The following is a 24219-nucleotide window of genomic DNA, read 5'->3' on the forward strand; positions in this document are numbered from 1 at the left end:
TCAGCACTAATAAAGCATCTTAAAACACGTAATATATATCCAAACATAATATATATACCTACACATAATATATATATATATATATATATATATATATATATATATATATATATATATATATATATTTTTTTTTTTTTTTTTTTTTTTTTATTATATGTTTGTATACCATATTGTATTTGTATTTCTTTATTACATGTTTTTATCGCCTTTTACATAATAAATAATTTAAAATCTGGAAGTTTTGATTTTGATTTTGGACATGGCGGTCGTGGCGAGAAATGATATTTTTAATTTTAAACCCAATTTCTTTTTCGAATTGTTAATTATTAACATAAATTATATTAAAACTGAAACGATTCATAAATAGCAACCAATAGCATAGCTACTGGTATGTACTATCCAAAATCTTACGTATGCAGGGTTTCTAAACTAAATTTCACAAATCGTCATTACGAACTTTGCTTTTGATAAAAAAAAATGGGAGAATCTTTGGTTTTCGATTTTTTCCCTTATGCTTTCAAATCCTACGTATTCAGGGTTTGTCAACTGAGTTCCGCAAAAAATATTTCTTAAGAAGAGTTTCCACACCGGGATGGACTTGGTGTCAGATGATGGACAGGTTTCATGAATGCGGTTCGCATTTCAGAGGGGTTTCCAGTGCGTATGCGTCGACGTTCTGCTTGATTTACTTTTATCACCCATTGTTCTGCGGAATCTTGAAGTCATTTAGTTCGTTCTGGAAGCGAGATGACGTCAATGAGTTACAATGTATTCTCTGGTAATGGTGGAACATTCTCGAATGTGCGTCGTTCCGTTTGATTTAGTTTATATCACCCATTGTTCTGCGGCCTCTTGACATTTGGTATGTAAGGCCTGTGGCAACCACAAGCTGCGGAATTCATTTCTCATACAGTTTGTATGGAATGCTCGCAAACACAACCACGCGCCACTCGCCACTCGTCACAAGCTACGGCAGTGGTGGGCTCTCGCAGCTAGTGGACGCCACTCTTCACTCATGTGATGTTTATATTACAAATACCGAGCGAAGCCGGGTAAAAACACTAGTTTACCATAATTTAAATATATATTTATGGGGCGTATGGAGTGAAACGACGGATATGTTAAGGCACGACTGTTTAATCTGATGGGCGGGAAGAAAGTAAGGTAGCAACAGATAACTTGGCCGAGTTGGTCCCAACTCGCAGAATGGTGACCGAAACTCGACTATGTCGTATAGCCGCCACATATATTTTTTAATTTTATTAATTATTTGTTGTTTTAAGCTCTCAAATTAATCAAAATTTCAATTTTTTGTAATCTTAATAGCCACCGGTGGCTGCGCTCGGCCACCAGTGGCTACACTCGGCCACCGGTGGCGGACACCAGTGGCAAACACAAGTGGCTGTGTTTGCGACAGGCCTTAGGGTGGAACGTTCTCGACTCTATGTCACCGTTCTGGTTGATTTGGTTCTCCGTTTTCTGTGGCGTGTGAATGTCGTTTGATTTTGCAGCTGCAAGATGACGTCAATGTTTGAGCCTGGGAATCTATCCTCGGTCGGAATAGATAGTTCGATTTGATTGGGCTAAATCGGGATTCCTACACATCTATACTGTTCCGACTTTATGCCGATTTGTGTGGCATGCAGTCTTATTAACTAATTTGTCGATTGGCATTACTGATGTGTTGGAGCGGAAGCCACCGGGCAACCGGTCAGTCATTCGGCTATGGGGTCGCGATCGCGAATGTTCTTTTTCGTGACGCGAAGCTGATTCAAATATTTGTACCCACGTGTATAACTTTACACATCAATAAACTGCATCTAAACCAATATCGAAGTCTTTTCTATATACTTTACTTATGAACGATAGCTGCAGGAGCTGTAATGTGTGTATATGTATGGGTGACCAGTGGCTGTGTGTGTATGTCGTCGTCGTCTCGTTCAGCTCGCTCTGGAGCACGTGCTGGAACAGGGCGGGGTGGGGAGTTAGACACGTCAAGTCGGTTTATCCTCGTTTATTAAGGAGTAGATGGCGAGCCGGGGAGTTTCTCGGCGCCTCTCGCCTGTGCCCCTTTATGGCGGGGGCTGTGGATGAGTACGCTGGCTGGTCAGGCAAGGTAGACCAGCCACGCCAAGACCGTCTCGGCCGGCGGATGGCGGGCTTCTGGTTTGACAGATGAGCGCGCCTCGTAAAATGAGCGCGCGCCCGTAAGAGCCCAAAACATGGCCATGTGGGTTTCTTGGCTCGGAAAACTTATGTAATACTTTGAGGACCAATAGCCATGGAGCTTTGTGATCTTGTGAAAATTCGACATCGAGATATTGACTGATCTGGACCCAGGGTCGATCACCGATCATATATTTGTGATTTTCTAAAATGTGCGTGTATTTCTGAGTAAAAATGTCGTGTAATTTATTTTACAGCCGTGCCAAAAATATTATCCCATACTTTATCTACGTTATACATATACATATTTGAGGATCAATAGCCAAGGAGCTGTGTAATCCTGTGAAAATTCGACCTCGAGATTTTGACTGATCCGGAACCACAGTCGATCACGGATCATATATTTATGATTTTCTAGAATGTGCGTGTATTTCTGAGTATTTTAGAGATAATTCAGCAGCATTAAATGGATTTGAAACAGAAACACTGAATATTGTGTCATGTGAAAATGTGACATTCGGCGAATAGAGATTCAAATAAGAGATAAGAGATATAAAAAATGACCGCTTACACGAAAGCCATGTGAAACGTAAAGGAGGTTAGTAAAAATTCGTGAACTGATTTTCCAAGAACTTATTACCATTGAAGTATTCTACTTCAATGCTTATTACTAGTAGATTAGCATTTGATTTCTGTGAATGGCATTCGAACAATTTTACATTTAAACCATATTATAATGTTACCCATGTTTCTAATTTCTAGTCTAGATACGTTATCTACAATTACAAACAGTGCTCTGGCCATTGATGTATAATATAATAGATCCGCCCTCACGTGTTATGCTTGTCTCCCTTTTGGGGCATGCAAAATACATGGCGCATGCACAGTTTCTCTTATGGTGCTTACGGACTAAACCAACGACGATTTTGGGCCAACTTTTTAACCAGCAGTAGCGTACAAAATATCGAAATAAAAATTAAATATCAAAATCAAGCTAAAGAGCGAGATTGAGCTAAAATTAGATCATCGTTGATGTTTTGAATTACAATAATGTTTTGAATTACGACGATACGCATAGAAAACCACAGAAATATTATAATTTCTCTGCTTACGAGCGAAAAAAAATATTGTTAAAGTCGTCACGAGATGTTACTGTATTTCCACGTGGATGATCGATAAAAAAAAAACAATTCATAAAAAAACGCGGTGTCGGATGTCGATGATTTGTCAAAGGGTTTTTTTCTTTCGTCGAAATAAAATTAATAATCACACATTATCCGATAAATTTTACCTCTGAAATGATTTAATTACTTGATTTATTTCGACGAGAGAAATAATTGAAGAATAAAAAAATCCGTTTGATGTGACCGACAACACCCCGGGTTAGCAAAAATCGTTGGATCACCCATACTAATACATGATATATTCTCAGTAACTGCGCATTACGGGGAAGAAAAAATAATAATTCTTTGATTTTTTTTCGATCTTAGTGCGTATCTTCGTAAGTCAAAACATCTTCGACAAACAAAAGTCGAGGATTACCTGTATGTGATTGTTGATGATCTAATTTTAGGTCAATCTCGAAAATTTATTTAAATTGTGCATGTTCTGTTTTAACTTTCAATATTTAATTTTAATTTTAATATAATGATTATAATTTTATTTTGATACTTGAATTTAATTTTAATATAATAATAATAGTTTTAATTTTGATATTTAATTTCAATTTTTAAATTTAATTTTTATTTCGATATTTTATTCTTCAATTATTTCTCTCGTCGAAATAAATCAATTAATTAAATCATTTCAGAGGTAAATTTTATCGGATAATGTCTTCAATTGTTTCTCTCGTCGAAATAAATCAAATAATTAAATCCATCTCACAGGTAAAATTTATCGGATAATGTGTGATTATTAATTTTTATAATGTGTGATTATTAATTTTTATAATGTGTGATTATTAATTTTTATAATGTGTGATTATTAATTTTTATAATGTGTGATTATTAATTTTTATAATGTGTGATTATTAAAATGAATTGCTGAATTTAATCATCTTCATTCTCATTCACAATTTCATCATCTCTGTTGTTATACTTATCTATATTCAGTGCCGGTTTTAGGGGGGGGCTGGGTCGGGCGGCGCCCGAGGGCGCCGAGTAAGTTGGGCGCCACTGTATGCGCCGAAGGCGCTTCAAAATTTAAAATTAGAGCGCCAAAGGCGCTACAAATTTTTAGATCAGAGTGATAAAGGCGCCTCTAAAGTTAAACATTTGTACTCGGCAAATTCTATTTATTGGGCGAAGGCGCATTCCCTATTATATTCTATTATGCTTATCAATAAAATTAGTTTCACATTTCACTGTGGCATCCATAATTTAAATCTTGTACTATATGACGCTGAGAAATCTTCTATAAAATCATAAACTTTTTTCGGTACTCTCCAAATATTGTTTACCCTATTTTCAGCTTTTATTTTTTAAATCAGCCTATTTTTTTGTTTACCCTATTTTTACCTTTCCAGGTAAATTTCCCTGGTGGCCATAACTGCAAGGAAAGTGACGCGATGGAAAAAATTTAAAATCGATTCGTCGACTCGTCGTCAGCTTAGGTTGGGGTTATATATTTGAAAGATCTTCACCATGTGCCAGGATTACATTACGATGAAAGAGATAGTCTTTTACCATTTGCATCAACTTACCTTTGCGAGACTTGTTTCTCAACCATGAGTATAATTAAAAAAAAACATCGCAATAGTGTGGATATTTATGATCCATTGCGTGTGGCATTGTCTTCGATTAAATCACGACTGGACAAGTTATCTAATAACAAACAAGCTCATATGTATGTCTCATTAGTTTTTTTTTTCTTAATTTTTTTTTATCTTTTTCTAAGTACAGGCGCGGCTCGTGCATAGGAACTGCGGCACTGCAGCACCTCCAGAAAAATTACAAAAAAATCGCATTTAAAACTTGTATTTAGATATATTTGACATACTCATTAATAATGATTATGTCAAATATCTAATCATTATTATTTAAATTATATTCACAAGTTGTAAATGTATACAAATGTGATTTTTTTGTATTTTTTCTGGGGGTGCTGCAGCGCCACAGTTCCTATGCACGAGCCGCGCCTGTCTAAGTATATACATATTGGGTTCGGTGATTACTAGTCAAATGTGAACCAGTCACAGGACAACTGGTCGTTCTAGATCGGTCACACGTGATCACCCGTCACACTAAAACTGGTCACACCCTAAAACTGGTCACGAGAAAACTGGTCACACCCTAAAATCGGTCACCGTTTTCTCGTGACCAGTTTTAGTTTGACGGGTGATCACGTGTGGCCGATCTAGAGCGACCGGTTGTCCTGTGACTGGTTCACATATGACTAGTAGTCTGTTTACCCTAAAAAATATATACTTGTCTGCCAGCTGAAAAAGTTTGAGTAGCACTGATCTTGGCATCTATTGGCGCCGTCCACACACACGGTAGTTTCCGCCGATATTTACAAAATTTTCCATATCCAGTTCCCATATTGCAACCTGTAGTTACTATTTAGGAACTGGTTATGGAAAATATCGTTAATATCGCCGATAAATCCATATGTGTGGACGGTGCCACTGCCCAATGTCCTGACATTTGTGATTTTCCTGTCACAGTAGCAATGGAGTGTAGACTTTGCCTCTGCTTCGCTCCAGTAGAGGCTCTCGTCTCCATCCATGACGATCGTCGTCCACCACATTTGGTGCAGCGCATTTGGACCTGCTGTCGGCTGCAGGTCAGTTACACTTGCTATTGCTAATTTATGTAGCCTTGTAATCGTCACCTTTCTCATTTGCAGGTTAAGAAAGATGACAAACTACCAAGTATGATATGCCTTGCGTGTGTCAACAATCTGGAATTGCTCAACAGTTTCCGAAGCGCTTGTCTTCGGAGTGACAAAGCTTCGAGATTGAGGTCAGACGAGTCTTTGGAGGTCAAGCCGGAGGAAGCTTTGCTAGAAGATTTAATATGGGAAGATGAGTCGGGTGCCTATTCGCCACCAAACAATTCTAGTTCACCAAACGATGGCGAGGTAAGCCAGAGGGAGTCAAGTTCTTCAGAACGATTCCAATCAAAACATTCATTTAAATGAAAATATATATTCATCTGTAGCAAACATAGAAATAGAATGCATAGAATCGCTCTCAGCCTCCAAAAATGTTGCTACAAAAACTCTGCACGGTAGAGTTTGTTCATTGTTTGCTAAACTTCGTCTCTCTTCTGACTTTCCGTCTCTCTCCTGACTTTCCGTCTCTCTCTTCGATGGCTCGCTTTTAGACGACACCTTTGTTAACAATGACCATTCTATGCATTCTACTTCTATGGTAGCAAAGCTACAAATATTAAATTGCATAACGTTCGTTTTATTTTGTAGATACATGGAGGGAGAAATAATTTAGACAATAACATAGCAGAAACGATAGATAAAACACGAGATACTAATAAAAAACAGTATGAATGTGGCATTTGTTCAAAGTCATACACTCAAAAAATTGGACTTTCGAGGCATTTGAAAAATCACACTGGAGACAGGCCCTACAAGTGTGAAATTTGTTTAAAATCATTCGCTCAAAAATCTGTCCTTTTGAGACATTTGAAATCACACAAATGTGATATATGTTTAAAATCATTTACCGAAAGATTTAGCCTTGTGAATCATATGAGATCCCACTCTGGAGAAACGCCGTTCAAATGTGATGTCTGTTTTAAGTCATTTACTCAAAAAATTGGACTTTCGAGGCATTTGAAGTCTCACTGTGGAGGTCAGCCACACAAATACGACACGTGTTTAAAGTCATTCGCCCAAAAATCTAATCTAGTGAATCATACGAGATCCGACTCGGGCGAAAAACCATTCAAATGTAATGTTTGTTTGAAATTATTCGCTCGAAAGTCTGTACTATCGATACATTTGAAATATCACGTCGGAAACAAATCGCACCAGTGTGAAGTTTGTTTAAAATCATTTGTCCAAAAATATAACCTCGTCAGACATATGAGATCTCACTCTGGAGAAAAACCGTTCAAATGTGAAGTTTGTTCAAAATCGTTTGCTCACAAATCGAACCTTCTAGTACACACAAGTTGTCATACTGGGATAAAGCCGCACGGATGCCACATTTGCTTAAGATTATTTGCTAACAGAGATAGCCTTATGAAACATTCGATATCTCATACTGAAGAAAAACCGTATAAATGCAAAATTTGTTCGAAATCATTTGCTCGAAAGTCTGTACTTTCAATACATTTGAAATATCACGTTGGAGACAAACCGCACAAGTGTGACGTTTGTTTAAAATCATTTACTGAGAGGCCTAACCTTGTGAAACACATGAAATGCCACTCTGGAGAGAAACCGTTCAAATGTGATATTTGTTTAAAGTCCTTCATTAGGAAATTTGATCTCGGTGTACACATGAGCATTCATAGTGGGGTTAAACCCCATACATGTGACATTTGTTTAAAATCATTTGCTCAAAAATCTTTACTTTCAAGGCATTTAAAGTCTCACGCTGGCGACAAGCCACACAAATGTTATATTTGTTTAAAGTCATTCACTACAAAGTTTTCGCTTAGTGCACACATGAGTATTCATACTGGGATAAAGCCACACAAATGTGAAATTTGTTCAAAATCATACACCCAAAAAATTGGGCTTTCAAGGCATTTGAAATCTCACACCGGCGACAAACTGTACAAATGCGACATTTGTTTGAAATCATTTCCTGAAAAATCTAACCTTGTGAAACATATGAGGTCTCACTCGGAAAAAAATCCGTTCAAGTGTGAAAAACAGTCTATTTCTTGACAAATTTCCACTTGTAACGTTTGAAATTACACCAATCTGGCAAATGCGACATTTGCTTTAAATAATGTCATCAGTATGGCTCGGTGGATGGCTTAATGCCAAGCACCGAGAGGTCGCCAGGTTTGATCAGATTCTGTAGTGCTGCTGATCAGATTTGGATATTTGCAACCCCGAGTCAGTCATTTCCTATCAGGGTTTACCGGTTTATCGGATTTCATTGTTGAAACGGTCCCTTCACCAAATTGGCGAAAACGATGCTACCCACTATTTACATATGATTTTAAAAAATTATAAATGTACAAGCCAGCAGCATAGCTCGGTCGTTAAGCTTCTGCTTAGCGTTGTGAGGTGCCGGGTTCGATCCCAGGGCCGGGCCTCGAGTGAAAGTGAATTTTTCAGAGTATGCTGTTGGTCAGACCTGGATTTGTGACTCCAGGCTGATCGTTTCCTATCAGAGTTTGCCAATTTTCTCTGATTTCATGGTTGAAACGGTTCCCGGTAAAAATTGGCTAAAATCCTTCCTATATACAATATGTCACCTATAATAATTTGTGATTGATTAATGTGCAATAAACATTGATTTGCGAGTTTTTCAGTGTCTCGTAATTCAGTGACTTATATAATGAATAAAAAATGCTGAAATATTTGTAATTGGCCAGGAAGGCGCATTGGGGTTGCCTGTAATGCCTTCCTGGTATGTAATTAATAAAATAAAATAAGTCTAACACCATAGATGTCACAAATATCAACATCATAGAAAAATCTACCTTTGTTGTACAATTTAAAGTTTATGTTGTGTACAAATGTAATAACAAAGATTCTATACAACGATCTTTGTCCAACCGATGATTTTGCGGCTAGACCTCAGGGTTGTCACGATATGTATTCACGCTGTTTAAGAATAAATTTTTGCGGCCCTAGTTTAGAAACCCTACTTGCGTAATATTTCGTGGACCCCAGTGAGAAAATCATTAAGGCATAAAGATTAACAAATAAATTTATTCGCATTTTATGAAATTATTATGTACATAGATATAGCCGACAATTTCAATAGACTACTTACATTTTCGATAACACATTTAAAACTTTTTAAAAAAAATAATTTTGCACTGAATTGTCTGGGCTGAAAGGTCGGAGCTGAGTTGTCGGACTACCAGATTTATGTTTTGTTTTTTTTTCGTGAGGCTTTGGCGTCCGGGTGTTCTGCACCTTCAAATCATCCCTTAGAGCGACCCTACGACATGGTCGAGTTTGGGTCGCCATCCTGTAAGTTGGGACCGATTCGACCATGTTGGTGTCTGTTACTTTACTTCCTTCCCACCCATCATATTAAACAGTCATCACCCACCATACAACAATATTATTACTGCTATTTTATACTATTATATGTACAAATATATTATTTATTTCATGAATCATACTATTAACATGGTCTGGAATAAAAAATATTATTATTGATATTGTCATTTCAATTTTCTTTTTTTTTTTTAAAAAAGGTCATTTATGATAAAATATGATATTTTTGACAATAAGAACTCACAAATTATATTTATTTATTATCAAATTTAAATTTAGAGCATGGTAACTTAACAGGTTGCCCCCAAAGCGCTACTATGGCCGGAAACAAGTACACAAGATTAATCAAAAAATAGTAAAAAAAATAATATAGTACAATGACATAAATACCAAAAAAAAAGAATATAAAAAAATTAAAATAATGAAAAACAATAAAAAAAAAATACAACATTAAAATTTGAAAATTAACATATATTGAAAAATACATATCTAGCGAATACACATTCGTTATTGCATTTTGAAATACATATGTAGATATGTTTCATTTTCAATGAAACACTTTATTGATGATGTATCATTATCATTATGAACGGCAACAAATGTTATTTCTAGCTGCGGGTTGTCTGTCACTGATGTACAAACAGTGTTTGAAGAAAGTAGAAAATAATAATAGTATAATATAACTATGTATGTACGATTTTTTATTATAAACTAGCTGAACCCCGGCATGCGTTGCAATGCCATAATAACGCATGCATTTCCCGTTCTCATTTTCGTTCCAGAAAAACGCAGGCAGCGAACACATTTGAAATTATTGCGTTGCAATGACACTTTTTTTTTCCACAGTAATCTTCCGGGACATCCATACAACAAATCCTGAAAGTTCGATAGTAATCGGTTCAATGGTTTAGGAGCCTATTCGAGACACACACAGACATTCATTTTTATACGTATAGATTATGCTTGGAATTGTTATAAATACAAGATAAAAGTTTTGGAAAATCGACTTGCACAATTTTTCGTGAATTATTTTAACATATCGTCAACAAATTCGTATTGCTTTTCGTCGACACGTTTTAATAGTATATTAATCTTCTAGTTCAGGTACATATGTACATCTACACGTCCGACTAACAAACCAGTACTACAGCTGCATTTACAAATGGAAATGTAGCATTTAGAAAGCACTGTTGGACGCTAGATTCGATGACTAAATAAATAATGCTCATGGAGAAAAAGTCAATTTGGCAGAGGTAAGTTGAAGGAAAATTGAAAAGTAAACTTTCAAGGCAATTTCGATTAAAAGAAATATTTATTTTACTTAAGCGTTCTTTTACAAAAATCGTAGTTTTTCTTTAATTATTTTGGGAATACAAGTCTTTGAGAGCATACATTTGATCTGAATACAAAAAAAGTAATGAAACATATGGGGACCAAAATGATCTGTTATGACCATAGATATATAATACATAGATGGGCCTTGACGCGTGATTTTGGTCGGAGATCTTGTCGTCACTAACTGAGGGGTGCGGGGGGTTTAACTAGCGGGGAAGTTGGGAAAAAAAAGGTTTTTTTCCCTACGACGCAACGGTCGTCGTTTTTTTCACCACTTCCCCGCTAGTTAAACCCCCCGCACCCCCTCAGTGACGACAAGATCTCCGCAATCGACCTTTCCTACTTAAGAAGCTAACTACCTACTGAGAGAAAGTGTGCATGCGCTAACAGGGAGACTGGCATAAAGTGGGAGGGCGTATCTATGTATTATACATCTATGGTTATGACGAAAAACATTTCTATTTTTGTGGCTTTACCCTAGTATAAGTATTCACATGGGCACTAAGATTTTGTTTCGTAATGAATGATTTTGAACAAATGTCACATTTGTGTGGCTTTACCCCAGTATGAATACTCATATGTAATAGGGGGTTCACATTTTTTAAACATATGTCACATTTGTGTGGCTATGCCCCAGTATGAATACTCATATGTGCACTGAGTCCTTTTTTCCTACGGAATAATTTTGAACAAATGTCACATTTGAGTGCCGCTACTTCGGTATGAATAACCAAATGTGCTACGAGGTTTGATTTTCTTAAGAATGATTTTGAACAAATACCACATTTGTGTGGTTTTACCCCACTATGAATATTGATATGTTCACAGAGAGATTGTTTTGTAATATATGTTTTTGAACAAATGTCACATTTGTGTGGCTTTACCCCAGTATGAATACACATATGTAAACTAAGGATTGATTTTTTAAAGAACGATTTCGAACAAATGTCGCATTTGTGTGGCTTTATCCCACTGTGAATACACATGTGTGAACTAAGATTTGATTTTTCAATGAATGATTTCGAACAAATGTCACATTTGTGTGGCTTTACCCCAGTATGAATACTCATATGTGAACTAAGGTTTGATTTTTTAGAAAACGATTTTGAACAAATGTTACATTTGTGTGGCTTAATCTCACTATGAATACCCATATGTGAACTAAGATTTGATTTTCTAAAGAATGACTTTGAACATACGTCACATTTGTGTGCCTTTCCCTTACTATGAATATCGATATGTGCACGAAGAATTCGTTTCGTTGTGTATGTTTTTGAACAAATGTCACATTTGTGTGGCTTTACCCCTGTATGAATACCCATATGGGCACTGAGTTCAGATTTTCTAAGGAATGATTTTGAACAAATGTCACACTTGTGTGGCTTTACCCCAGTATGAATACTCGTATGTAAACTGAGTTCATATTTTTTAAAGAATGATTTTAAACAAATGTCACATTTGTGTGGCTTTATCTTTGTATGAACACCCAAATGTGTTCTGAGGTTTGATTTTCTAGAGAATGATTTTGAACAAATATCACATTTGTGTGGTTTTACCCCACTATGAGTATTAATATGTTCACAAAGTGATTGTTTTGTAGTATATGTTTTGGCACAAATGTCACATTTGTGTGGTTTTACGCCACTATGAACACCCATATGTGAATTGAGGTCTGATTTTGAACAAATGGCACATTCGTGTGGCTTTACCCCATTATGAAGTCTCATTTGTGCACTGCGCTGGGGTTTTGACGAGAATGAGTTTCTCTGTGTCGCAAGATTGTGTTTATTAGTAAACGAGTTGTCTTGGAAATCTATTTTAGGGTCCAATTCAGAATGTGTAGAGCACGTCTTATCCAAAGCTTTCCGTAATGGTATTTCTTCCGCTAGAATGTGTCTATCGGTATCTATTATTTCTGCCATATTATCGATCCAGGAAATTTTACCTCCAGGGGTCTAAAAAATAAATCGAACGTTATGTGAAAGGATGTCATTTTACACATGAATTTATATTTTCGATTATCTGAATGTTTTGCTTAGAATCGTTCCAAGGCACTCGAATCCTATTTACTTACCGAGCCATCGTCTGGTGAACTAGAAATATTGGTTGGAAAACCAGCACCCAACTCATTTTCCCATATTAAATCTTCCACCAAAACTTCCTCCGGCTCGACTTTCAAATACTTGTCTAATCCCACCCTCGACGTTGTGTCACTCTGAAAACAAGCGTTTCGAAAGCTGTCGAGCAATTCCAGATTGTTGACACAAGAAAGGCATATCATATCTGGCAGATGGTCCCCTTTCCTAACCTGCAAATGGGAAAGGTGTGACGATTACGAGAAACAACAATAGCAATGGTCTAAGTGTAACGTAACTAACTCGCAGCCGACAGCAGGTCAAAATACGTTGCGCCAAACCCGGTGGATGAGAGTCGTCATGGATGGAGACGAAGGAGCCTGCTGGAGCAGAGCAGAGGCAAAGTCTGCACTCCATTGCTCCTTGGGCCGAAGAAGCACAAACTCCTGGAGAGTGCAGCGTGGACAATGGATGCCTAGATGTAGACGCTTCAGACGATTGGAGTTGAGGGTCTTCCCAGGTTGACATAAAATTGGTGTTGGTGACAAACTTGAGTGGGCTTATTAGGATTCTATGTAAATTCGCCGAATACGAGTCGGTCGAAGCAAGTAGTTCGAATACAAGGTTTCCGAAACACGAATTTTTCGAATTACGTATTTTTCTTATGTCAAATGGCCGAAGGTTAATTATTACTATGACGAATAGATCAATTCTAATGGTGTTGTGTTTTTCCCTCTGCACTTTATCCATGTATAATTTATATATCCGAAGACATTGTTCAGACTGGTTCGGTGATTACTGGTCACAAATTACTCGTCACAAAGTCACTAAAATCTCTATAACGGAACATCTGGCAGCCGAAAAGTCCATCATACTAACGATAACTATCATAGTAATGAGAACTTGAGTGCCAAATATTGTGTATCCGCGATTTTCATGGCAAAAATTGTCTTTGTGACCACCCCAATGTGACGAATAGTCCAATTACCGTTCAGACTATGTCTGATGATCGGCTTTCGTGGCCTTACGACCCACGATTTGGACGATATATTTTAGTGCTGGCCAGCCACTGACAGTTGCGCGCCAACGGCTTCGGCATAAACACGCAGTTAGCTCCTCGCCACCGAAATCACCAGCTCGGCCACTGGTGATGGGTTGTGACTCAAAAAGCACGCGTAGTTACTTTGTTTACTCCCCCCTTTCCCCCCCTGCTTGATCTGTGTATAACTTATACAAAATACAGTCGCAATACATAAACAGATTTACGCTCTGTTTTCATTGGTTTACAATTTCCCGCCTTTTTTCCACATCACGCATCTCACGCACACTGTACGAAAGAGAAAGGTACAGGCAGAGCAGCCATCATCAGCAGAGACCAGACCACCGACGACGAAGTAAGGCACCGTGAGGAAAACAGCCCCGCCCACGCTTACCACGAGCTATCTCACAAACCGACTTCAGGTGTCTCTCGAGTTGAGGACCCCTGGCGTCTGTACAGACATGGTCGAGTTTCGGTTACCATCCTGCGGTTACCTGACAACTCGTTCACAGATTTTCCGTAAACCGATGATGCGCTCCAGGCATTACGTATACGGCCATCTCTTTCTCGCCCCGTCTGTTCATCACGATCTTGTTTACTATGCCATTACGTATGCAGCCATCTCTTTCACAGACCGTCTGTTATCGATGAAAAAATGGTCTGTGAAAGAGATGGCTGCATGCGTAATGGCAGAGTAAACGAGATCATGGTGAACAGACGGGGTGAGAAAGAGATGGCCTTATACGTAATGCCTGGAGCGCATTATCGGTTTACGGAAAATCTGTGAACGAGTTGTCGTGTCACCCCATCCTGCGAGTTGGGACCAACTCAGTCGTGTTTGGAGCTCTATCACCACTCCGTCTCTGGTTCTCATAATAAACGCACGTGCATCAAAATGCCAGTCGTCTCATTCGTTCATCCCCCATAATACAATAACCATTGTAACAATTGAACAAAAATAAACGATCCTCCTACAAACACAAACGGTGTTCTCTTAGACCGGGACACGGTCAACACATCTGTCCCGCGTACTAAATAAGCTTGGACCGTATAATTCATATTACCAGCATGAAATAGTCAACTCTACACTGATCAATACTATTATGGAGGATGAACGAATGAGACGACTGGCATGTTAATGCACATGTTTATTATATGACAGCTGAAGACAGAGTGAGTAGCAGCTCTCCGAACCCAGCCGGGTTGGTCCCCACTCGCAGGAAGGCAACCAAACTCGACCATGTCGTATAAGCGAGCCGCCACATCACTCCCCCCCCAGCATCAGCGATACCAAAATTACAAAGAAACAAATTTTACAAAAGAAAAAAATTATTGTTACACAAAGAGAAAAAATTATTACGTGGGGAGAAAAAAAATTGTTGACGTGGGTCATCCGCTGTGTACATAGGTGTACCGCCCTGAATGGTCGGTAGATTCGAGGGCGGTGACGTCGCGAGCAGGACGGTGGGTGGTCCGATGGTCGCGCCGATGCGATGCGATGCTGCGGCGGCGCCGCTCTTCCGAGGCTGATGTCGGTTGGTGGGGCGGCGGGGGCGGCAGGGGCATCGATGTGGTTGATGATACTCCGAGCTGGACTGTGAGTCGTTGTGGCTCGTGGAGGTGTTGTAGCGCTACCGCCCGTCTCGGCGTGACGACGCTCGTGGGGACGGACGGGGCCTTGATGATGATGATGATGATGATGGTGCTGAGGTGGTGTATGTCTTGTGGTGCTGGATGACCGTTCTATGTGTAGTGGATCGCGCATGACTCCACATCCAGCTGTCAAGATCGTCGTCTCATTCGCTCCCCCATTTTTTTAAGCACCTATCATCGACGTTGTGGCTGGACGTCGGTAGGTAGGTAGGTAGGTAGGTAGCCGTGTCTGCTCGTTTATTGTCACCCGCGGGCCGCGACGCGTGTTGATGGCGATGGGGGCGCGGCGGGTAGCTTCTCCCGCCTGACTCGGCGAGGCAGGGATGAGCGGCATGTTGAAATTGATCGAGGCTGCGTGGCTCGATGTCGGGGGTCACCAGTATGGAGGATGAACGAATGAGACGACTGGCATGTTAATGCACATGTTTATTATATGACAGCTGAAGACAGAGTGAGTAGCAGCTCTCCGAACCCAGCCGGGTTGGTCCCCACTCGCAGGAAGGCAACCAAACTCGACCATGTCGTATAAGCGAGCCGCCATACTATATTCTGTGAATCCATAAAATGTTCAGAATCACTAATCTAACTGGTAAAGTTGGAAAAATGTATGATTTAATGAAGCTAGGACTTCTACAGATTTGGTCTGATAATATTGACTGCTGGCAAGTTATCCTGCAATATGAAAGTAGTATAATATCATTGTTTTAAAATAGCATATCAAACGGTGAACGGACTACTAGTCCGTATGTGAACTGGTAACAGGATAACGGGTCGCTCTAGATCGGTCACACGACATCACCCTCCATACTAAAACTGGTCGCAAGAAAACTGGTCACACCCAAAAGTTGGTCCCAACTCGCAGGATGGTGAACGAAATTCGACCATGTCGTAGAGCCGCCACAAAGCCAACAAATCTTCACCTTGTTTCTGTAATTTTGATAGATTTGGAAACTGAAAGTATTCCCTCTTCCCGAGTTTTTCTTGTATAGAAAATTTATTTGTAACAAACGCAGATATTACACTTTTAGTTTTGATCACCTTGTAGCTTCAAATTAGTATAATAAATATAGCGAACAAGCCCTGTACGCGGCGGCACCTTTTTCGCGAATTTGGCAATCGAGTTTTCGACCATAAATACAGATTTTAATATTTATTCAAGTAACCAGATATGTTAATTAACACATAAAGTATTATTTTAAACAATAAAATACATAATATATCTCGTAGTTTTGGATTAATTGTCAAATAATCATTCTTCACAATTGTATGAAGACGTGACGTCACATAAACGAGGTTTCAGTATGGTTCCACAAAAAACTAATTTTTGACTGGTATATACTCATTTTAAGCAAATTGAATAGATGGCATTCAACTCTCAGCAATATATTCAACCAATTTTGAACCTTAAAACAGTTAAAATAGGCGCATATAAGCCTCAAAAATGCCATGCAAAGTTCAGAAATTCTATGGAAGACAGCCGCGCTACAGACTTGTCGCCCGAAGCTTCCATAGAAGACGGCCGCGGGCAAACGGTTAAATTTGGCAAGTAAGTCAGTGATATAAACTTGTCAATTTTTGAAATAATTAACTTGAGCCGCAAATCATTCTTTACTTTCCAGGAATTCCACCACTAAATCAATGCATAAAATCGATCCAAACATGCACTTTTAGACAACCAACGAACTTCGGTGTTAAATATAGTAAACGATTATAGTCATCATTTTCCAAACAAAGTTTATATAATAAACCCTCATTTAAAGCATTCCTTTTGATTTTATTAACTACTCTAATGACATGATCTAGTGAGCTATGCAAGCGTTCACTAAGATTGTTGGCGACTAAATGGTGTCGATGAATGGCACAATATACCTTTTTCCAATATTTTAACACTTTAGTTTAGTTATGCAATGTGCTATTTTGTCATGTTATAGCTTTTATTATTTTATTTTTCATTTGTTTATTTTGTTATTATGATATTTTTTTATCTTTTTCATTTAATTATCTTTGTAAAAATCTGTAATCAGACTCGGATGTTATATAAATATTATATATTTACTCTTTGTTTTTATGCATGTCTACATCTTGTCTGTTGATTTTTCAATAAATAAAATAAATAAACATACGGATTTTATGTCACAAATATGATTTTTATAAAAAAAACCTTTCGCAGTCGCCCTGACTTTGTGTACGCAGTCTCTAATTATTTTTAATTTGCCACAGGTCCCTTCAGTGGTCACAGGGACCCCTGGGGTCCACAGGAACCACCGGTTAAAGGATTTATACTGTTTATTACTAGTTTTCGATAGAAAATCATATACTGGTATAAAAAAATCAACTCTAGAGCTGTTATATCTGATTTATTGAATAATAATAATGTTTCGTTCAAAAACTTGCTATGCACAGCGAACTTTTATTTTGTATGTATTGTTATTGACATATATAAACATATAATATAACTCAAATGAAAATATATTTGTTCTTTGGACATAACAAATTTTTTTTCGTCTGAGCACATTTAAGCACGACAGTGAGATAAAATTTATTTTTGATATTCTTACTTAAAAAAGTGCATAAGTGACCCAAAATGGTGAAACTAGCCTGGTTTTCTAAACTAACAAGTTTAGAAATAAGTTTTTTTGTAAGGTTTTATTAAAACGAAACAATATTCTAATCGTTTTGGTTTTGTGTGAAACAATTTCCACCCGACATACTTGATGATTTATAAATCAAGAATCCTCTATTCTGCAATCGTATTATAATGATAACATATTTACCAAAATTATGGAATATAAACAGAATATAACAATATTTTTATTTACATATGTATTATGTTATTATTACATCTCATTAGATATTAATAAGCCACGAGCAAAATGTTTTTAGAAATTGTTAGATCTCAAGTGATTTACAAGGTAGTGTCTATTAGAAAACGATTTCAAACAAATATCACACATGTACAGTGTGATAATTTAAGTGCCTCATTAATATATTAAACGTATTTTACGTTCATAAGACTATTTCTTATAATGAGATCTTATATGTTTGGTGAGGTTCGATTTTTGGGTGTATGATTTTAAGCAAATATCACACTTGTAAGGCTTTTCCTCGGTGTGAGATCTCAAATGACGAACAAGAGAAGAATTCCGAGTAAATGATTTTAAACAAATGTCACATTTGTGTGGTTTCATCCCGGTGTGTATTTTTTTATGCAACTCGAGTTTATATTTTAGAGCAAATGATTTTAAACAAATTTCACACTTGTATGGTTTTATCCCAGTATGCAATTTTTCGTGTGACGTGAGACTAAATTTATGAATAAATGATTTTGAGCAAATATCACATTTGTGTAGTTTTATCCCAGTATGCAATTTTTTATGTGACGTGAGGTTAGATTTATGAATAAATGATTTTAAACAAATTTCACACTTGTAAGGCTTTTCTCCCGTGTGAAATCTTGAATGTAACACAAGTTCACATTTATAAACAAATGATTTTAAACAAATATCGCATTTGTGTGGTTTTATCCCGGTATGCAATTTTTCATGTGACAGGAGTTGATATTTTTGAATAAATGATTTTGAACACTGGGTACATTTGTGTGATTTTATGCCAGTATGCAATTTTTTATGTGACTTGAGGGTAGACTTTCGAGTAAACGATTTTAAACAAATTTCACATTTGTGTGGTTTTATGCCAGTATGCCATTTTATATGTGACTCGAGGCTAAATTTACGAGTAAATGATTTTAAACAAACGTCACATTTGAACAGCTTTTCTACAGAATGTGATTTTTGATGTAATACACGTTCAGATTCACTGGGAAATGGTTTTGAAAAAAAATCTCTATTCTTTCGGTGAATTGTCGGTAATGAAGGCTCATCGTCCCATATAACATCTTCCAAGAAAATTTCTTCAGTCTTGACCTTCAAGCAATCATCTAACCCCAGTTGAGACGTTTCGTTGCTTCGGAAACAAGCCTTTCGAAAGCTGATTAACAATTCCAGATTGGTCTTGCACGAAAGACACACCGTGTCTGGCAACCCATCGCCTCTTTTAACCTGCAGATGAAAAGGCAGGATTAGGTGGTGAGAAGAGTTAACCAATAATTCGGTCCACCATAGTTGTAACCTGTAACTAGCAACTGACATAAATTTGACAGCAGGTGCGAATGCGTTGCTCTAGACGCTCTGGATGAGGATCGCCGAAGATGGAGACGGAAGACTCGGCCGGAGCTGATCCAAGACAAAGCCTGCACTCCATGTTCTCATACCCTACTCTGATCAGTGACGACTCGCCTGACTTTTTTAGTGACATCTATCGTTTAAATTCGACACTAATTAAAGCACTAATAAATTGTTATTTATTTGTAGAAATATATCATATAATTAAATACTTGAGACCATTTTTGTTTGTTTTATTTAATACAATCTTCATATTTTATACCAAAAACCGAAAAATTTCTAGTCCCAAGTAATATGACCAGGTACAGTAGTAACCATAGAAGTAGAATGCATAGAATGGTCATTGTTAACAAAAGTACCGTCTAAAAGCGAGCCATCGAAGAGAGAGACGGAAAGTCAGAAGAGAGACAAGAGAGAGAGAGAGACGAAGTTTAGCAAACAATGAACAAACTCTGCCGCGCAGAGTTTTTGTAGCAACATTTTTGGAGGCTGAGCGCGATTCTATGCATTCTATTTCTATGGTAGTAACATAAGTAGCCAGTGACCCAAAATGGTGAAACTAGCCTGGTGTAAGGCATTCTTTGAAGATATATGTATATTTACAACAAGTTAAGAAACAGGTTTTTTTGTAAGGTTTTATTAACACGAAACAATACTGTGATCGTTTTGGTTTTGTGTAAAACAATTTCCACCTGATATATTTGATGATTTATAAATCAAGAATCCTCTATTCTGCAAGCGTATTATAATGGGGTGACCGTCACAACACCGAATGTTAAAAAGTCGTAAATGTTCGTTTACCATGCATACATATGAAAAACGGTTAGTATATATATATATATATATATATATATATATATATATATATATATATATATATATATATATATATATGTAGGCGGGGTACGATGTGTTGACCGTATCCCGGCCTAACGAAACACTGTTGTGTGGTTCAAAGATGGGGTCACCAATGTAGGCGGGGTAGCGATGTGTTGACAGCGCTGTTGGATGATCAGAAGGTTGCGTAGATCACGTCGGATTAGTACCAATGTAGGCGGGTTACATGTGTGTTGACCGTATCCCGGCCTAACGAAACACTGTTGTGCTAGTTTTATAAAGTTTTATTGTTTGCCTATGGTTGTACAAAGGTATGGTATTTGTGGGCAAAAGTATGTCGTTCAGCGGTCTCTGGATATGGTAGAGTGTCGCTGGCTCAGCATTCAGCTATGTACGGAAGGTCTCTGGATACGGCAGTGTGTTGCTGGCTCGTCCGGCTGGTTGATCTTCCAAGTCCGCGTAGTGTAGTGGTGGCTGGTCAGGAGCTGTATGTTGACTGGTCTGCTGCTGTGTGTCGACGCTTGCTGCTCTGGGTCGACTGGCGTTGTTTGGGTTGTACCTCCTTTTATAGTGTTTTTGGAATGCTTGGTGGAAGTGGTTATTGACGCGTACGAGAGGAATTTTGTTTTCGTCGAGGCGTCGAATTTTCTGGAATGCTTGATGGAAGTGGTTATTGACGCGTACGAGAGGAATTTTGTTTTCGTCGAGGCGTCGAATTTTCTGGAATGCTTGATGGAAGTGGTCGTACGAGCATTTAGTTTGTTGATGCGTACAAGAGGAATGCACTTTTGTCGAGGCGTAGTATTTTCTGGAATGCTTGATGCTGTTCCGCTCGATGTATTTTGTTGTTGCGGAATATTCTCGAAGGTTTCGATGACGATGACGACGACGAGATTCCTACATGGCTCTCCGGTGAGTGTTAGCGATGTGTGTGATTTTGTGGGAATCTTGATGTGTTGGAGTCTATTGACTCGATGGCGTCGTTGTTTGTCCGGTTGTGCTGGAGAAAGTTGTCTCAACAGCGGGTCTTGTGTTGCATGCCGGTCCAAGTCTTGTTCTCTACCAGGTTGCTTATTTTGGGCGAGCTGCGTTGGTAGTGAAGGTTTGTGATGGCTTGGATGGTGCTGTTGTGCAGGCTGCTGTGTTCTGCGTGGAGTCATTCGCGTGACTGTTTTGCTGGTTGTGCTGGAGTTAGTTGTCTCGGCAGCGGGTCTTGCGTGAAGAACGTTGGTTGACGAAGTGCGTTGAGTGCTGGTCTTCGTTGGTTGTGCTGGAGTTAGTTGTCTCGGCAGCGGATCTTGCGTGAAGAACGTTGGTTGACGAAGTGCGTTGAGTGCTGGTCTTCGTTGGTTGTGCTGGAGTTAGTTGTCTCGGCAGCGGGTCTTGCGTGAAGAACGTTGGTTGACGAAGTGCGTTGATTGCTGGTCTTCGTTGGTTGTGCTGGAGTTGGTTGTCTCGACAGCGGATCTTGCGTGAAGAACGTTGGTTGACGAAGTGCGTTGAGTGCTGGTCTTCGTTGGTTGTGCTGGAGTTAGTTGTCTCGACAGCGGATCTTGCGTGAAGAACGTTGGTTGACGAAGTGCGTTGAGTGCTGGTCTTCGTTGGTTGTGCTGGAGTTAGTTGTCTCGGCAGCGGAATTTGTGTGGAGACTGTTGGTTAGCGAAGTGCGTTGAGTGCTGGTCTTCGTTGGTTGTGCTGGAGTCGGTTGTCTCGACAGCGGGTCTCGTTTTGCGTACCAGTCCGAGTTGTTCTTTTCTACCATGTTGCTTATTCTGTCTAGGCTACGTTGATAGTGAAGGTTGGTGGTCTGGACGATGTTGTTGTGCAGGCGTTGTGCTGATTGTGCTGGAGTTAGTTGTCTCGACAGCGGCTGTGTTGTGTTGGAGCTAGTTGGCTCAGTGGCGATTTGTTTCGCCGGTTGTGCTGGAGTGGGTTGACTCAACAGCGGGTTGTGTTGGTAGCTGGTCCATATGTACTTTCACACCATGTTACTGTTGCGGTCGTTACAATGGTAGTGAAGGTTTGTGTCGGTCTGGACGGTGCTGTTGTGCAGCCTGCGGCGTCCTGCATGGGCTCATCGAGGTGATGAATCATCGAAGGTGTGATGAGCGGTGCTGGCGGATCAACAGTAGTGGATCCATTTGGTTGTTGTCTCCGGGTTGCGTTTTGTTGTGGCGAAAGCTGCGGAGTTGTTTGACATGGTCACTAGTTGTGGGGACATGTAGCGGACTGCGTTTGAAGTCTGCGTTGAGGGTTGCGTTGTAGACTGCGTTGTAGGCTGCGGTTGCGTGAAGTCTGCGGTTGCATGAAGCTTGCGGTTGCGTGAAGCTTGTGGTTGCTCGAAGCTTGCGGTTGCGTGAAGGCTTCTGGCTGTTGCCTTGTCGTGGCGTTTGTTGGCTGCTTTGTAGGCTGCGCTGTGGGCTGCTATGTAGGCTGCGGTGTGGGCTGCTATGTAGGCTGCGATGTGGGCTGCTATGTAGGCTGCGATGTGGGCTGCTATGTAGGCTGCGATGTGGGCTGCTATGTAGGCTGCGATGTGGGCTGCTATGTAGGCTGCGATGTGGGCTGCTATGTAGGCTGCGATGTGGGCTGCTATGTAGGCTGCGATGTGGGCTGCTATGTAGGCTGCGATGTGGGCTGCTATGTAGGCTGCGCTGTGGGCTGCTATGTAGGCTGCGATGTGGGCTGCTATGTAGGCTGCGATGTGGGCTGCTTTGTAGGCTGCGATGTGGGCTGCTATGTAGTCTGCGCTGTTGACTGCTGTCGTGGCGGCTGTTGGTTGTTGTGGAGGCTGCACTGTGGGCTGCCGTGTTGACTGCGCTGTTGACTGCTGTCGTGGCGGCTGTTGGTTGTTGTGGAGGCTGCACTGTGGGCTGCCGTGTTGACTGCGCTGTTGACTGCTATGAAGGCTGCGTAGTTCAAAGATGGGGTCACCAATGTAGGCGGGGTACGATGTGTTGACCGTATCCCGGCCTAACGAAACACTGTTGTGTGGTTCAAAGATGGGGTCACCAATGTAGGCGGGGTAGCGATGTGTTGACAGCGCTGTTGGATGATCAGAAGGTTGCGTAGATCACGTCGGATTAGTACCAATGTAGGCGGGTTACATGTGTGTTGACCGTATCCCGGCCTAACGAAACACTGTTGTGCTAGTTTTATAAAGTTTTATTGTTTGCCTATGGTTGTACAAAGGTATGGTATTTGTGGGCAAAAGTATGTCGTTCAGCGGTCTCTGGATATGGTAGAGTGTCGCTGGCTCAGCATTCAGCTATGTACGGAAGGTCTCTGGATACGGCAGTGTGTTGCTGGCTCGTCCGGCTGGTTGATCTTCCAAGTCCGCGTAGTGTAGTGGTGGCTGGTCAGGAGCTGTATGTTGACTGGTCTGCTGCTGTGTGTCGACGCTTGCTGCTCTGGGTCGACTGGCGTTGTTTGGGTTGTACCTCCTTTTATAGTGTTTTTGGAATGCTTGGTGGAAGTGGTTATTGACGCGTACGAGAGGAATTTTGTTTTCGTCGAGGCGTCGAATTTTCTGGAATGCTTGATGGAAGTGGTTATTGACGCGTACGAGAGGAATTTTGTTTTCGTCGAGGCGTCGAATTTTCTGGAATGCTTGATGGAAGTGGTCGTACGAGCATTTAGTTTGTTGATGCGTACAAGAGGAATGCACTTTTGTCGAGGCGTAGTATTTTCTGGAATGCTTGATGCTGTTCCGCTCGATGTATTTTGTTGTTGCGGAATATTCTCGAAGGTTTCGATGACGATGACGACGACGAGATTCCTA

General features: G+C 39.6%; 4 protein-coding genes and 1 long non-coding RNA gene across 7 annotated transcripts in view; 1 reads left to right on the plus strand and 4 right to left on the minus strand.

Moving 5' to 3' along the window:
• LOC143913567 (uncharacterized) overlaps window positions 1-24219 on the minus strand; it is a 781442-nt gene that overhangs the window by 502100 nt on the left and 255123 nt on the right. The gene's annotated exons all lie outside the window — the stretch shown is intronic.
• The window catches only part of LOC143913589 (uncharacterized), a 459558-nt gene that overhangs the window by 299874 nt on the left and 135465 nt on the right, over window positions 1-24219 (minus strand). The gene's annotated exons all lie outside the window — the stretch shown is intronic.
• LOC143913496 (uncharacterized) lies at window positions 5628-9703 on the plus strand. 3 transcript variants are annotated; one of them, XM_077433334.1, is made up of 4 exons: window positions 5628-5659; window positions 5831-5949; window positions 6013-6246; window positions 6589-9703. In XM_077433334.1, the coding sequence occupies exons 2-4, from the start codon at window positions 5836-5838 to the stop codon at window positions 8020-8022; spliced, it is 1782 nt and encodes a 593-aa protein (XP_077289460.1). In that variant the 5' UTR covers window positions 5628-5659; window positions 5831-5835; the 3' UTR covers window positions 8023-9703. The 3 variants fall into 3 exon arrangements, with proteins under 3 accessions (XP_077289460.1, XP_077289461.1, XP_077289462.1); XM_077433335.1 differs by having other exon boundaries at window positions 5834-5949; XM_077433336.1 differs by lacking the exon at window positions 5628-5659 and having other exon boundaries at window positions 5776-5949; window positions 6013-6226.
• On the minus strand, window positions 9208-13478 carry LOC143913699 (uncharacterized). Its single transcript, XM_077433662.1, has 4 exons — window positions 13032-13478; window positions 12728-12961; window positions 12363-12608; window positions 9208-10233 (listed from the first exon to the last, which is right to left on the minus strand). Exons 1-4 carry the CDS (start codon window positions 13476-13478, stop codon window positions 10030-10032), a joined length of 1131 nt encoding a protein of 376 aa, XP_077289788.1. The 3' UTR covers window positions 9208-10029.
• LOC143913552 (uncharacterized) lies at window positions 17412-19755 on the minus strand. Its single transcript, XM_077433419.1, has 2 exons — window positions 19567-19755; window positions 17412-19478 (listed from the first exon to the last, which is right to left on the minus strand). The coding sequence occupies exons 1-2, from the start codon at window positions 19732-19734 to the stop codon at window positions 18435-18437; spliced, it is 1212 nt and encodes a 403-aa protein (XP_077289545.1). The 5' UTR covers window positions 19735-19755; the 3' UTR covers window positions 17412-18434.

Source organism: Arctopsyche grandis, chromosome 6 (assembly GCF_051622035.1).
Source record: "Arctopsyche grandis isolate Sample6627 chromosome 6, ASM5162203v2, whole genome shotgun sequence".
In the NCBI taxonomy this organism is placed as follows: domain Eukaryota; kingdom Metazoa; phylum Arthropoda; class Insecta; order Trichoptera; family Hydropsychidae; genus Arctopsyche; species Arctopsyche grandis.

Coding starts and splice junctions, on each gene's coding strand:
- LOC143913496 (XM_077433334.1), top strand. CDS start 5,836: ATGGAGTGTAGACTTTGCCTCTGCTTCGCTCCAGTAGAGGCTCTCGTC. Junction 5,950..6,012: donor GGACCTGCTGTCGGCTGCAG/GTCAGTTACACT, acceptor TCTCATTTGCAG/GTTAAGAAAGATGACAAACT. Junction 6,247..6,588: donor GTTCACCAAACGATGGCGAG/GTAAGCCAGAGG, acceptor TTTATTTTGTAG/ATACATGGAGGGAGAAATAA.
- LOC143913699 (XM_077433662.1), bottom strand. CDS start 13,478: ATGGATAAAGTGCAGAGGGAAAAACACAACACCATTAGAATTGATCTA. Junction 12,962..13,031: donor TGACCTGCTGTCGGCTGCGA/GTTAGTTACGTT, acceptor TCCCATTTGCAG/GTTAGGAAAGGGGACCATCT. Junction 12,609..12,727: donor GTTCACCAGACGATGGCTCG/GTAAGTAAATAG, acceptor TTTATTTTTTAG/ACCCCTGGAGGTAAAATTTC.
- LOC143913552 (XM_077433419.1), bottom strand. CDS start 19,734: ATGTCACTAAAAAAGTCAGGCGAGTCGTCACTGATCAGAGTAGGGTAT. Junction 19,479..19,566: donor GCACCTGCTGTCAAATTTAT/GTCAGTTGCTAG, acceptor TTTCATCTGCAG/GTTAAAAGAGGCGATGGGTT.